Source organism: Babylonia areolata, chromosome 29, assembly GCF_041734735.1.
Source record: "Babylonia areolata isolate BAREFJ2019XMU chromosome 29, ASM4173473v1, whole genome shotgun sequence".
NCBI lineage: Eukaryota > Metazoa > Mollusca > Gastropoda > Neogastropoda > Buccinidae > Babylonia > Babylonia areolata.
In genome coordinates this window covers 34865280-34879979 of record NC_134904.1, presented here as the reverse complement: position 1 = coordinate 34879979, position 14700 = coordinate 34865280, and the positions used below count along the sequence as shown (strand labels likewise).

The window sequence follows — 14700 nt, the reverse complement described above, 5'->3', positions numbered from 1 at the left end:
AACAGGGGTATGCTGGCAAATACGTCATGCATGTTCAAATGCGACAGTCTACCTTCTGGGTTTTATTTTACTTAGGCCTGGAGTATAAGGTAGGCCTATTTCGTCCCTTTTCGCAACCTACAGTCAGTATTCTAAACATATGCGCTGTCTGTCGCATCGAAAAAAAGTTGCATCGTTAAAAAAAAATCGCAACAAGTACTGAGAGTTTTCATTTGCCACTTTGAACATGAACAAGTTTCAGATGTACTGTGGGATTAGGGTTAGAGGTTTAACCATAATTCTAACCCTAACCCACTGTCACTAAATCTGTTTTTTGTTTTCGGTGCAGTTGATTTGGATGCGACGGTTCCTGCTGGGTGTGAGGGGGAGTTGAGAGAGAGAGAGAGAGAGAGAGAGAGAGAGAGAGAGAGAGAGAGAGACAGACAGACAGACAGACAGACAGACAGATGGTGCACAAATAGGATTAGGCTAAGCTGTTTCATACATACATACATTTCATACTGACGTACAGTTCTTGCAGTTGCACGCAATCACTCAAAAGATCGATTTCAGACTGGATAATTTTAATGTCTTTCAGTCATGACAAAAGTAGAGTGCACTTAGGGCCTATTTTTTAATAAGATGTTTGAGACTCTGTGTGTGTGTGTGTGTGTGTGTGTGTGTGTGTGTGTGTGTGTGTGTGTGTGTGTGTGTGTGTGTGTGCGGTGTGTGTGTGTGTGTGTGTTTGTGTGCGTGCTTGCGTGCGTGCATGCGTACCTCTGTTGTGTGTGTGTGTGTGTGTGTGTGTGTGTGTGTGTGTGTGTGTGTGTGTGTGTGTGTGTGTGTGTGTGTGTGTGTGCGTGCTTGCGTGCGTGCATGCGTACCTCTGTTGTGTGTGTGTGTGTGTGTGTGTGTGTGTGTGTGTGTGTGTGTGTGTGGTGAGGAAGGGGGAAAAGAAGAGAAGAGAGAGAGGTTCGAAGAAAAACTAACAGGGAGGCAGAGAGACAGAGAAATTTTCTCATTTCTTTTTGGATTTATTTGTTTGGGTCATCTTCTTCAGCATCCGTTGCTGCTTTCTTGCTTCCTTCTCTTCTGCTTTCCTTACTTTCTCCTCTTCTTTTCGTTTTTTCTCCATGATGACTTCATCACTGGTCATCAGTCGGTGCGTAGTTATGGCTTTTGACTTCCGTTTCGGGGTTGGTGTTGGCTTGGCAGATGGAGGTGATGCAGAGAACAGCTCAGCTACTGCAGCATCAGGATCTGGCACCACCTCAAAGTTGAGCTCGGTGTCAGACTGGGTGACCATGCTTAACAAATTGCTGATGTCGGAAGCTACTGGTACTGCCCCCAATTCCATGTTTTCTCTTTGGAGCACATCCTTGGAGCCAAGGTTATCAGGGTCAAGAGGAGAAGTTGAGAAGGACAAGGAAGAATCAAGGGTACAGACAAAATCCAAGACAGCTGGCGAAAGAGTTTCAGTTTCAGTAGCTCAAGGAGGCGTCACTGCGTTCGGACAAAACCATATACGCTACACCACATCTGCCAAGCAGATGCCTGACCAGCAGCGTAACCCAACGCGCTTAGTCAGGCCTTGGAACGAAAGAAAGGGGTCTGAATCGGACATCTGGCTGGAGTGGCCAGATTCGGAGGCAGGAGTGATGTCTGCTGTTCCGATAGTGCTGTGTGGTGAGGAGGCATTCCAGTTAAGTGTTTCATCTGCTATCAGTGGAGCTGCAGTGATGGACGCCGTGGATGTTGATGGCAGAGGTACAGGCTGAGGAGCTGCAGTAATGGTCGCCGTGGGTATTGATGGCAGAGGTACAGGCTGAGGAGCTGCAGTGATGGTCGCCGTGGGTGTTGATGGCAGAGGTACAGGCTGAGGAGCTGCAGTGATGGTCGCCGTGGGTGTTGATGGCAGAGGTACAGGCTGAGGAGCTGCAGTGATGGTCGCCGTGGATGTTGATGGCAGAGGTACAGGCTGAGGAGCTGCAGTGATGGTCGCCGTGGATGTTGATGGCAGAGGTACAGGCTGAGGAGCTGCAGTGATGGTCGCCGTGGATGTTGATGGCAGAGGTATAGAAGATGAATCTTCAGCAAACATAGCTTCGCTGGGTGCAAATGCTTCCTTGGGAATGACCTCAGGTTTGAAGGGGTAAAGGCCTGTTGCAGCAAATGCGTTTGTGATCACCTCCTGCCTCATCGTGGCTGACCATGCCAGATTGAACAATTTTGGCCAGCTTGTTTTGTTCACAGCGTGAATGGTACTTTGTGACAGGAACTCTGTGCACTCTCGGTTGTAGTGCTTCTTTAAGGGGCCGAACACACCTCTATCGAGAGGCTGTAGAAAATGTGTGGTGTGGGGTGGCAGAGCCATGACGTGGATGTTTTCCTGTTGTGCCTTTTCCAAAAGGTCAATAACTTCATGCGAAGAATGGCCATCCAGCAGTAGCAACTGTGGTCGTTCCGGACCACAGAATTTCAGAAAAACATCATCAAACCATTTCTTGCTGATGTTCTCTGTCATCCAGCCACTAGCCTGGTACGTCCACACAGACTGATGTGGGGCATCGTATGTTGCAAATTTGTGCAGCGAGTTGGACGTTTTGCCTTTGGCAATGATCATAGGCGGCATTGCTTGGCCAGCAGCATTGATCGTGGCCATTATGGTTATGTTGTCCCTATTCTGGCTCGTCCCAGCACTCACTTTCGAGCCTGCTCCGGCGACCACCTTGACGGGATCATGCTGAAAGGTGATTCCAGACTCATCGGCATTCCAGATCCTCTCTGGATTTTTAGCAATGCCCAGCTTGTTTACCAGATCCCCATAGTCACGAAAGTAGTTTTCAACAACTACTCTGTTCATCATCCGCATCCTTGACACAGAGAGGGATTCTGCAGACCGCAGCCGTAGCTTAGGGAATCTTTCCTTCAGACCACGCCAATAGTCGTTGCCAGGAACACCCCGGAACTGAGTCTTCAGCTTCAGAGTTTTTGCTAGTGTTCCCATTCTTATGAGGACTTGTCGTTTTGTCAGGGGGAATCCACTTTCAGCAGCGGCCATTACCTTATCCACAACTTTCTTTTCAAGATGTAGAGGAATTGAGCATTTTCTACCCCTTTTTGGTGTGCTGGTACGTTTTCCCGTTTTCCTGTCAACAATTGTAGTTCTTGGGACACCAAAAACTTTGGCGGCTCTACTGGTGCTCATTGCACCAGATTTCACAGCTTCAACAGCTTCAACCAGTGCTTCAGGGGTGTATTTTCTTCTTCCTGGCATCCTACAAAACACACAAAACACATTAGATGAACTGAAAATACGGCTTTAATTTGAAGCAGAAAGAAAACATATAATACTGGTAAAAAAAGGGGGAAGACAACATGATTACAGGGTATTCATTCTGATGTCATCACACAACGTCTCCATCTCTTCCAATTCTTTCTCAAGGCCTTCCATCACTTGGTCCTTGAGTTCTATATTCTGAAAATTTTGACACACATGCTGTGCCAAACACACGACGCTCTTGACCAGGTCCGGATTGTCAGCCTCCTCGGCTTCATATCTGGCTGTTTCCATTAAAATGCAGTCACGAACTGCAGTGCATGTGCTGGCCAACTCCTTTAGCTTGGCACAGATGACCCCCAGGTACCCATGGTCAAAGTACCACTCGTCTCTCAACAGCTTGTCCAGTGTGGATTGGGCATGCAATGTGAGGGGGTTAGCCAGGCTGGAAACGGCACTATACTCCCGTTGGCGAAGCGCTTTCAATAATGACATGTCTGCACCTGAAATAATAGATGGAGCATTGAGAGGGGTAGGTAGGGGAAAAACTGGACAGAAAGATCAAGAACGCAACAAAGCAGAGGGGAAGGCAGAGTCAAAGAATAAGATTCAAGCTCAGAACTTTCAGAAGGAGGATTTATTTGTGCAACCTTGGGCCAGATTCACAAACGAGCACACACACACACACACACACACACACACACACACACACACACACACACACATACACACGAATTAAGCGCAAGATTCAATGAGATAAAATAAAATGAAAGTGGCTGTCGCAATTGCACACATTGGCTGAATGTGGTGTGTGCAATTGCGACAGTGTTTCAGACTTTAAATATAGAAAAACCTTGCATCAAAATCTCATGCATACTACATCAAATTAGACTTCAAAGCCTTAAGAATCGAAGACAACAGTTTATTACACATGCCAGTGAACTAAACTTACTTTTGATCCAAACTGGTGCAGGTTTTCAGGACCGTTGAATTTTTTTGCAAGTGGCTGCAGTAGCTCGTGTCACGTCGTGTGCAGTAGTCTAGTCGCAAAACACACGTGCTGCGAAAAGCGCGCAAAACTTTTGATAAACCTGATTGGTGGAAAGAAAAGATGATTTTATTGGCTACTAAAAGCTTCAACGCCTGGCACTGCTAGCCAAGGAGCATTACAGATACATTATGTTGAAAGTGAAAGTAGGGAGCTGGTGCCGCATTTGAACACATGTCGTATATGCCCACACTAACCCTAAAGCGAGACAAGGTGTGATAACTTTAATGGAGTGACTTCTGTGCCAACACAGATCACTACCATCCGTTCAAGTCCTTGCACAGTGTCCCACTCAGAGACTGGGACTCCATCTGTTTTTGCCAATGCCAATGACATGTCAGGGGCTTGATCCACTTCACCATGGGTTGGCCTGTTACAGCAGTATCTCCATGGTCAGCCATAAGTCTGCACCTGTTGGAGGCTTTCAAGGCCTGCTTGGCTATGACTAACAGGATTTGATTTGATGTTTAGAAAAAATTGAAAAAGAAGATGATGTCCCCTTGTAGTCAGAAGGGAATAAAGAACATGATTTGAATTGTTTGAACAGCTTCATGGTGTGTGTCATGCAACCAGCCTCTCAGTCTCTCAGTATAAAACATGCTGTTATGAACATGATTTGATTTGATCACTTAAAATAAACAAGTTCTGATGTACAGCGAGGCATGGTGTGGTACTTAGTCATGGAGTAACCAACTTCTCTGCCAACACTGATCACCACCTTTCTTTCCAGACCATTCACTTTGTTCCACTTGTCTTGGACTTGGTCTGTTTTTGTCAGTGCCAGGTGAAGTGTCAGGGGCTTGCTCCCCTTCAGCATGGTTTGGCCTGTTAAAGCAGTATCTCCAAGATCAGCCTTAAAGTTTTACCTGTGGAAGGCTGTCAAGGCCTTACCAGCATACTGGGTTTATGTACAGTACATACTAGCCTCTCAGTATAGAATATATTCTATTGACTGTTGTGATATCTGCATGATACCAAGCTACCTGTTACTGCCTTTAATGCCGTCATTGAGACATGGTGTACTGGTCTTGGAGTAAGTGACTTCTCTGTCAATACTGATCACTACCCGCTGCTCTAGTCCCTTTGCAGTGTCCAGAACACTCATGCCATGTCCAGACATCTCTCAGGTTGCCTGGATTTACAACAACAAGCGGCACACCCTTGCTGCACAGCATGGAGGAGTCTGCGCTGTGTAGACTGCATGGGGCAGACCTTTTTTTGCTCATTCTTACTTGTTAATGAGTGAGGTGGCCCCTTGATGTATTTCCTGTGATGAACCTCTAACTGTGAAACATGCACTCCTTGACTGCTGGGATCTGCATGACATGGGACACAGACATTACACGGCAGATTCTCTGAAGACTTTGCTTCGTGATGTCCCTCTGTGGGTACAGATGGACTTCTTGAAAAAAATAACTTTAAAATCAGATTTGAATGTTTTAAACTCTGGGAGATTTTAAAACTTTTTGAGTGAAAAGATTGATGCAGGGATTTGTTTTTATTGTACCTTTTTTTTTTTTTTACCCTTGGCTTGAAATGGATGCTAATGTGGTGATAGCCTTGAGATGGCCTTAGTGGTTGGCGAGGCTCTAAGCACCATCATTTGATTTGATTTGACCCTCCAGTGGTATCCACAGCATGCCCTTTAGAAGCAGAAGTATGGTTTTCCCTGTGCCACCATCCTCCGAAGGCTGTGTACAGGTCATTGTTACCTGACACATTCTTTTATTCTGAAAGGTGAAGAAGCTCCATGTTGTGTGTCAGGGGCTTGCTTCACCTTGACCATTGGTTGGCCTGTTATTGGTATATAAATTTTTACCCTTTAATTGGCTGTCAAAGCCTGACCAGTATATTAGTTTTATGCATAGGTCAGGCAGGCCTCACAGTATAAAGCATATGATTTTATTTGACCTTTAATTGACAGCCTTTTTGGTTTCTTTTGCCTGGTTTTTAAGAACTGATGTGTTCAGCCCTGAAATATCCCCATTGCAGTTGCTTGGGTTATAAACATGATTCAGTTTGATTTGAACTGTAAAAATATAAAGAAATGTACTTTAAAAGATGAATTAAGTTTTCAGTCCTGAGATGGCCCATTGTGGTCAAATGAGCAATCACAACTTTTTTTTATATGTTTGGCATACCTCTGTGTGTGTGTGTGTGTGTGTGTGTGTGCGCATATGTGTGCATCTTTTATGTGTGTGTGAGCATCAGATTTGAATATTTTAAACTCTGGAAGTTAAAAAACCCCAAAACGTTTAGAGTGAAAAGATTGAAGCAGTTATTCAATTTTATTGTACTTTTCTACCCTTGACTTGAAGAAGATGCTAACATGGTGATAGCCTTGAGATGGCCTTAATGGTTGGTGAGGCTCTAAGCTCTACAATTTGATTTGTGTGTGAGATTCATTTGGGGGTGGGAGGGGTGTGTGTGTGTGTGTGTGGGGGGGGGATTTAATCACTGGATACAAAGGAGTTGTTAGGGATGGTGTGGTACTTGGTCATGGGGTAACTGACTTCTCTGTCAACACTGATCATCACTCTCCTTTCTAGTCCCAAGACATTGTTGTGATTGGTGATGGACGTGTGGTCCGTGATTGCCAGTGCCATGTTCTGGATATTGCTAAGATCGGTAGATTGTGATGTAAAGCGAGACAAGGTGTGATAACTTTAATGGAGTGACTTCTGTGCCAACACAGATCACTACCATCCGTTCAAGTCCTTGCACAGTGTCCCACTCAGAGACTGGGACTCCATCTGTTTTTGCCAATGCCAATGACATGTCAGGGGCTTGATCCACTTCACCATGGGTTGGCCTGTTACAGCAGTATCTCCATGGTCAGCCATAAGTCTGCACCTGTTGGAGGCTTTCAAGGCCTGCTTGGCTATGACCAACATGATTTGATGTTTAGAAAAAATTGAAAAAGAAGATGATGGCCCCTTGTAGCCAGAAGGGAATAAAGAACATGATTTGAATTGTTTGAACAGCTTCATGGTGTGTGTCATGCAACCAGCCTCTCAGTCTCTCAGTATAAAACATGCTGTTATGAACATGATTTGATTTGATCACTTAAAATAAACAAGTTCTGATGTACAGCGAGGCATGGTGTGGCACTTAGTCATGGAGTAACCAACTTCGCTGCCAACACTGATCACCACCTTTCTTTCCAGACCATTCACTTTGTTCCACTTGTCTTGGACTTGGTCTGTTTTTGTCAGTGCCAGGTGAAGTGTCAGGGGCTTGCTCCCCTTCAGCATGGTTTGGCCTGTTAAAGCAGTATCTCCAAGATCAGCCTTAAAGTTTTACCTGTGGAAGGCTGTCAAGGCCTTACCAGCATACTGGGTTTATATACAGTACATACTAGCCTCTCAGTATAGAATATATTCTATTGACTGTTGTGATATCTGCATGATACCAAGCTACCTGTTACTGCCTTTAATGCCGTCATTGAGACATGGTGTACTGGTCTTGGAGTAAGTGACTTCTCTGTCAACACTGATCACCACCCTTCGCTCTAGTCCCTTTGCAGTGTCCAGAACACTCATGCCATGTCCAGACATCTCTCAGGTTGCCTGGATTTACAACTCCAAGCATCACACCCTTGCTGCACAGCGTGGAGGAGTCTGCGCCGTGCAGACTGCATGGGGCAGACTTTTTTTTCGCTCATTCTTGTTAAAGAGTGAGGTGGCCCCTTGATGTATTTCCTGTGATAAACCTCTCACTGTGAAACATGCACTCCTTGACTGCTGGGATCTGCATGACATGGGACACAGACATTACACGGCAGATTCTCTGAAGACTTTGCTTCGTGATGTCCCTCCGTGGGTACAGATGGACTTCTTGAAAAAAATAACTTTAAAATCAGATTTGAATGTTTTAAACTCTGGGAGATTTTAAAACTTTTTGAGTGAAAAGATTGATGCAGGGATTTGTTTTTATTGTACCTTTTTTTTTTTTTTTTACCCTTGGCTTGAAATGGATGCTAATGTGGTGATAGCCTTGAGATGGCCTTAGTGGTTGGCGAGGCTCTAAGCACCATCATTTGATTTGATTTGACCCTCCAGTGGTATCCACAGCATGCCCTTTAGAAGCAGAAGTATGGTTTTCCCTGTGCCACCATCCTCCGCAGGCTGTGTACAGGTCATTGTTACCTGACACATTCTTTTATTCTGAAAGGTGAAGAAGCTCCATGTTGTTTGTCAGGGGCTTGCTTCACCTTGACCATTGGTTGGCCTGTTATTGGTATATAAATTTTTACCCTTTAATTGGCTGTCAAAGCCTGACCAGTATATTAGTTTTATGCATAGGTCAGGCAGGCTTCACAGTATAAAGCATATGATTTTATTTGACCTTTAATTGACAGCCTTTTCGGTTTCTTTTGCCTGGTTTTTAAGAACTGATGTGTTCAGCCCTGAAATGGCCCCATTGCAGTTGCCTGGGTTATAAACATGATTCAGTTTGATTTGAACTGTAAAAATATAAAGAAATGTACTTTAAAAGATGAATTAAGTTTTCAGTCCTGAGATGGCCCATTGTGGTCAAATGGGCAATCACAACTTTTTTTTATATGTTTGGCATACCTGTGTGTGTGTGTGTGTGTGCGCATATGTGTGCATCTTTTATGTGTGTGTGAGCATCAGATTTGAATATTTTAAACTCTGGAAGTTAAAAAACCCCAAAACGTTTAGAGTGAAAAGATTGAAGCAGTTATTCAATTTTATTGTACTTTTCTACCCTTGACTTGAAGTAGATGCTAACATGGTGATAGCCTTGAGATGGCCTTAATGGTTGGTGAGGCTCTAAGCTCTACAATTTGATTTGTGTGTGAGATTCATTTGGGGGTGGGAGGGGTGTGGGTGTGTGTGTGTGTGTGTGGGGGATTTAATCACTGGATACAAAGGAGTTGTTAGGTATGGTGTGGTACCTGGTCATGGGGTAACTGACTTCTCTGTCAACACTGATCATCACTCTCCTTTCTAGTCCCAAGACATTGTTGTGATTGGTGATGGACGTGTGGTCCGTGATTGCCAGTGCCATGTTCTGGATATTGCTAAGATCGGTAGATTGTGATGTAGGGTTAGTGTGGGCTTTTGCGACAGTTATATTTTTGGTCTCTACGGGAAGACCGTTTGCTCAAAATAGATACGTTACTCCTTTGGCTAGCGATTATCAGGTTCAACTGTAGCCTCTTCTGATTGGCTAGAGTGATGTCTGCGATCTCAAAAGCACGTTTGCTAGACAGTATAGGTGTTAAAACAGCCTTGGGGTGGGTATGTTCAAATACGATACTGTGTGTTCAAATACAACAGGGGTATGCTGGCAAATACGTCATGCATGTTCAAATGCGACAGTCTACCTTCTGGGTTTTATTTTACTTAGGCCTGGAGTATAAGGTAGGCCTATTTCGTCCCTTTTCGCAACCTACAGTCAGTATTCTAAACATATGCGCTGTCTGTCGCATCGAAAAAAAGTTGCATCGTTAAAAAAAAATCGCAACAAGTACTGAGAGTTTTCATTTGCCACTTTGAACATGAACAAGTTTCAGATGTACTGTGGGATTAGGGTTAGAGGTTTAACCATAATTCTAACCCTAACCCACTGTCACTAAATCTGTTTTTTGTTTTCGGTGCAGTTGATTTGGATGCGACGGTTCCTGCTGGGTGTGAGGGGGAGTTGAGAGAGAGAGAGAGAGAGAGAGAGAGAGAGAGAGAGAGAGAGAGAGACAGACAGACAGACAGACAGACAGACAGATGGTGCACAAATAGGATTAGGCTAAGCTGTTTCATACATACATACATTTCATACTGACGTACAGTTCTTGCAGTTGCACGCAATCACTCAAAAGATCGATTTCAGACTGGATAATTTTAATGTCTTTCAGTCATGACAAAAGTAGAGTGCACTTAGGGCCTATTTTTTAATAAGATGTTTGAGACTCTGTGTGTGTGTGTGTGTGTGTGTGTGTGTGTGTGTGTGTGTGTGTGTGTGTGTGTGTGTGCGGTGTGTGTGTGTGTGTGTGTTTGTGTGCGTGCTTGCGTGCGTGCATGCGTACCTCTGTTGTGTGTGTGTGTGTGTGTGTGTGTGTGTGTGTGTGTGTGTGTGTGTGTGTGTGTGTGCGTGCTTGCGTGCGTGCATGCGTACCTCTGTTGTGTGTGTGTGTGTGTGTGTGTGTGTGTGTGTGTGTGTGTGTGTGTGGTGAGGAAGGGGGAAAAGAAGAGAAGAGAGAGAGGTTCGAAGAAAAACTAACAGGGAGGCAGAGAGACAGAGAAATTTTCTCATTTCTTTTTGGATTTATTTGTTTGGGTCATCTTCTTCAGCATCCGTTGCTGCTTTCTTGCTTCCTTCTCTTCTGCTTTCCTTACTTTCTCCTCTTCTTTTCGTTTTTTCTCCATGATGACTTCATCACTGGTCATCAGTCGGTGCGTAGTTATGGCTTTTGACTTCCGTTTCGGGGTTGGTGTTGGCTTGGCAGATGGAGGTGATGCAGAGAACAGCTCAGCTACTGCAGCATCAGGATCTGGCACCACCTCAAAGTTGAGCTCGGTGTCAGACTGGGTGACCATGCTTAACAAATTGCTGATGTCGGAAGCTACTGGTACTGCCCCCAATTCCATGTTTTCTCTTTGGAGCACATCCTTGGAGCCAAGGTTATCAGGGTCAAGAGGAGAAGTTGAGAAGGACAAGGAAGAATCAAGGGTACAGACAAAATCCAAGACAGCTGGCGAAAGAGTTTCAGTTTCAGTAGCTCAAGGAGGCGTCACTGCGTTCGGACAAAACCATATACGCTACACCACATCTGCCAAGCAGATGCCTGACCAGCAGCGTAACCCAACGCGCTTAGTCAGGCCTTGGAACGAAAGAAAGGGGTCTGAATCGGACATCTGGCTGGAGTGGCCAGATTCGGAGGCAGGAGTGATGTCTGCTGTTCCGATAGTGCTGTGTGGTGAGGAGGCATTCCAGTTAAGTGTTTCATCTGCTATCAGTGGAGCTGCAGTGATGGACGCCGTGGATGTTGATGGCAGAGGTACAGGCTGAGGAGCTGCAGTAATGGTCGCCGTGGGTATTGATGGCAGAGGTACAGGCTGAGGAGCTGCAGTGATGGTCGCCGTGGGTGTTGATGGCAGAGGTACAGGCTGAGGAGCTGCAGTGATGGTCGCCGTGGGTGTTGATGGCAGAGGTACAGGCTGAGGAGCTGCAGTGATGGTCGCCGTGGATGTTGATGGCAGAGGTACAGGCTGAGGAGCTGCAGTGATGGTCGCCGTGGATGTTGATGGCAGAGGTACAGGCTGAGGAGCTGCAGTGATGGTCGCCGTGGATGTTGATGGCAGAGGTATAGAAGATGAATCTTCAGCAAACATAGCTTCGCTGGGTGCAAATGCTTCCTTGGGAATGACCTCAGGTTTGAAGGGGTAAAGGCCTGTTGCAGCAAATGCGTTTGTGATCACCTCCTGCCTCATCGTGGCTGACCATGCCAGATTGAACAATTTTGGCCAGCTTGTTTTGTTCACAGCGTGAATGGTACTTTGTGACAGGAACTCTGTGCACTCTCGGTTGTAGTGCTTCTTTAAGGGGCCGAACACACCTCTATCGAGAGGCTGTAGAAAATGTGTGGTGTGGGGTGGCAGAGCCATGACGTGGATGTTTTCCTGTTGTGCCTTTTCCAAAAGGTCAATAACTTCATGCGAAGAATGGCCATCCAGCAGTAGCAACTGTGGTCGTTCCGGACCACAGAATTTCAGAAAAACATCATCAAACCATTTCTTGCTGATGTTCTCTGTCATCCAGCCACTAGCCTGGTACGTCCACACAGACTGATGTGGGGCATCGTATGTTGCAAATTTGTGCAGCGAGTTGGACGTTTTGCCTTTGGCAATGATCATAGGCGGCATTGCTTGGCCAGCAGCATTGATCGTGGCCATTATGGTTATGTTGTCCCTATTCTGGCTCGTCCCAGCACTCACTTTCGAGCCTGCTCCGGCGACCACCTTGACGGGATCATGCTGAAAGGTGATTCCAGACTCATCGGCATTCCAGATCCTCTCTGGATTTTTAGCAATGCCCAGCTTGTTTACCAGATCCCCATAGTCACGAAAGTAGTTTTCAACAACTACTCTGTTCATCATCCGCATCCTTGACACAGAGAGGGATTCTGCAGACCGCAGCCGTAGCTTAGGGAATCTTTCCTTCAGACCACGCCAATAGTCGTTGCCAGGAACACCCCGGAACTGAGTCTTCAGCTTCAGAGTTTTTGCTAGTGTTCCCATTCTTATGAGGACTTGTCGTTTTGTCAGGGGGAATCCACTTTCAGCAGCGGCCATTACCTTATCCACAACTTTCTTTTCAAGATGTAGAGGAATTGAGCATTTTCTACCCCTTTTTGGTGTGCTGGTACGTTTTCCCGTTTTCCTGTCAACAATTGTAGTTCTTGGGACACCAAAAACTTTGGCGGCTCTACTGGTGCTCATTGCACCAGATTTCACAGCTTCAACAGCTTCAACCAGTGCTTCAGGGGTGTATTTTCTTCTTCCTGGCATCCTACAAAACACACAAAACACATTAGATGAACTGAAAATACGGCTTTAATTTGAAGCAGAAAGAAAACATATAATACTGGTAAAAAAAGGGGGAAGACAACATGATTACAGGGTATTCATTCTGATGTCATCACACAACGTCTCCATCTCTTCCAATTCTTTCTCAAGGCCTTCCATCACTTGGTCCTTGAGTTCTATATTCTGAAAATTTTGACACACATGCTGTGCCAAACACACGACGCTCTTGACCAGGTCCGGATTGTCAGCCTCCTCGGCTTCATATCTGGCTGTTTCCATTAAAATGCAGTCACGAACTGCAGTGCATGTGCTGGCCAACTCCTTTAGCTTGGCACAGATGACCCCCAGGTACCCATGGTCAAAGTACCACTCGTCTCTCAACAGCTTGTCCAGTGTGGATTGGGCATGCAATGTGAGGGGGTTAGCCAGGCTGGAAACGGCACTATACTCCCGTTGGCGAAGCGCTTTCAATAATGACATGTCTGCACCTGAAATAATAGATGGAGCATTGAGAGGGGTAGGTAGGGGAAAAACTGGACAGAAAGATCAAGAACGCAACAAAGCAGAGGGGAAGGCAGAGTCAAAGAATAAGATTCAAGCTCAGAACTTTCAGAAGGAGGATTTATTTGTGCAACCTTGGGCCAGATTCACAAACGAGCACACACACACACACACACACACACACACACACACACACACACACACACACACACATACACACGAATTAAGCGCAAGATTCAATGAGATAAAATAAAATGAAAGTGGCTGTCGCAATTGCACACATTGGCTGAATGTGGTGTGTGCAATTGCGACAGTGTTTCAGACTTTAAATATAGAAAAACCTTGCATCAAAATCTCATGCATACTACATCAAATTAGACTTCAAAGCCTTAAGAATCGAAGACAACAGTTTATTACACATGCCAGTGAACTAAACTTACTTTTGATCCAAACTGGTGCAGGTTTTCAGGACCGTTGAATTTTTTTGCAAGTGGCTGCAGTAGCTCGTGTCACGTCGTGTGCAGTAGTCTAGTCGCAAAACACACGTGCTGCGAAAAGCGCGCAAAACTTTTGATAAACCTGATTGGTGGAAAGAAAAGATGATTTTATTGGCTACTAAAAGCTTCAACGCCTGGCACTGCTAGCCAAGGAGCATTACAGATACATTATGTTGAAAGTGAAAGTAGGGAGCTGGTGCCGCATTTGAACACATGTCGTATATGCCCACACTAACCCTAAAGCGAGACAAGGTGTGATAACTTTAATGGAGTGACTTCTGTGCCAACACAGATCACTACCATCCGTTCAAGTCCTTGCACAGTGTCCCACTCAGAGACTGGGACTCCATCTGTTTTTGCCAATGCCAATGACATGTCAGGGGCTTGATCCACTTCACCATGGGTTGGCCTGTTACAGCAGTATCTCCATGGTCAGCCATAAGTCTGCACCTGTTGGAGGCTTTCAAGGCCTGCTTGGCTATGACTAACAGGATTTGATTTGATGTTTAGAAAAAATTGAAAAAGAAGATGATGTCCCCTTGTAGTCAGAAGGGAATAAAGAACATGATTTGAATTGTTTGAACAGCTTCATGGTGTGTGTCATGCAACCAGCCTCTCAGTCTCTCAGTATAAAACATGCTGTTATGAACATGATTTGATTTGATCACTTAAAATAAACAAGTTCTGATGTACAGCGAGGCATGGTGTGGTACTTAGTCATGGAGTAACCAACTTCTCTGCCAACACTGATCACCACCTTTCTTTCCAGACCATTCACTTTGTTCCACTTGTCTTGGACTTGGTCTGTTTTTGTCAGTGCCAGGTGAAGTGTCAGGGGCTTGCTCC

At 45.3% G+C, this 14700-nt stretch overlaps 1 protein-coding gene across 1 annotated transcript; it reads right to left on the bottom strand.

Moving 5' to 3' along the window:
• Positions 1-1507: 1507 nt before the first annotated feature.
• Positions 1508-14088, bottom strand: LOC143275022 (uncharacterized). Its single transcript, XM_076579085.1, has 8 exons — positions 11138-14088; positions 10667-10939; positions 8362-8434; positions 7399-7569; positions 5540-5623; positions 4962-5132; positions 4569-4677; positions 1508-3287 (listed from the first exon to the last, which is right to left on the bottom strand). Exons 1-8 carry the CDS (start codon positions 12836-12838, stop codon positions 1508-1510), a joined length of 4362 nt encoding a protein of 1453 aa, XP_076435200.1. The 5' UTR covers positions 12839-14088.
• Positions 14089-14700: the final 612 nt, after the last annotated feature.

Coding starts and splice junctions, on each gene's coding strand:
- LOC143275022 (XM_076579085.1), bottom strand. CDS start 12,838: ATGCCAGGAAGAAGAAAATACACCCCTGAAGCACTGGTTGAAGCTGTT. Junction 10,940..11,137: donor TCCAAGGCCTGACTAAGCGC/GTTGGGTTACGC, acceptor CTTGGCTCCAAG/GATGTGCTCCAAAGAGAAAA. Junction 5,624..7,398: donor GTGCCACACCATGCCTCGCT/GTACATCAGAAC, acceptor CATGTCATGCAG/ATCCCAGCAGTCAAGGAGTG.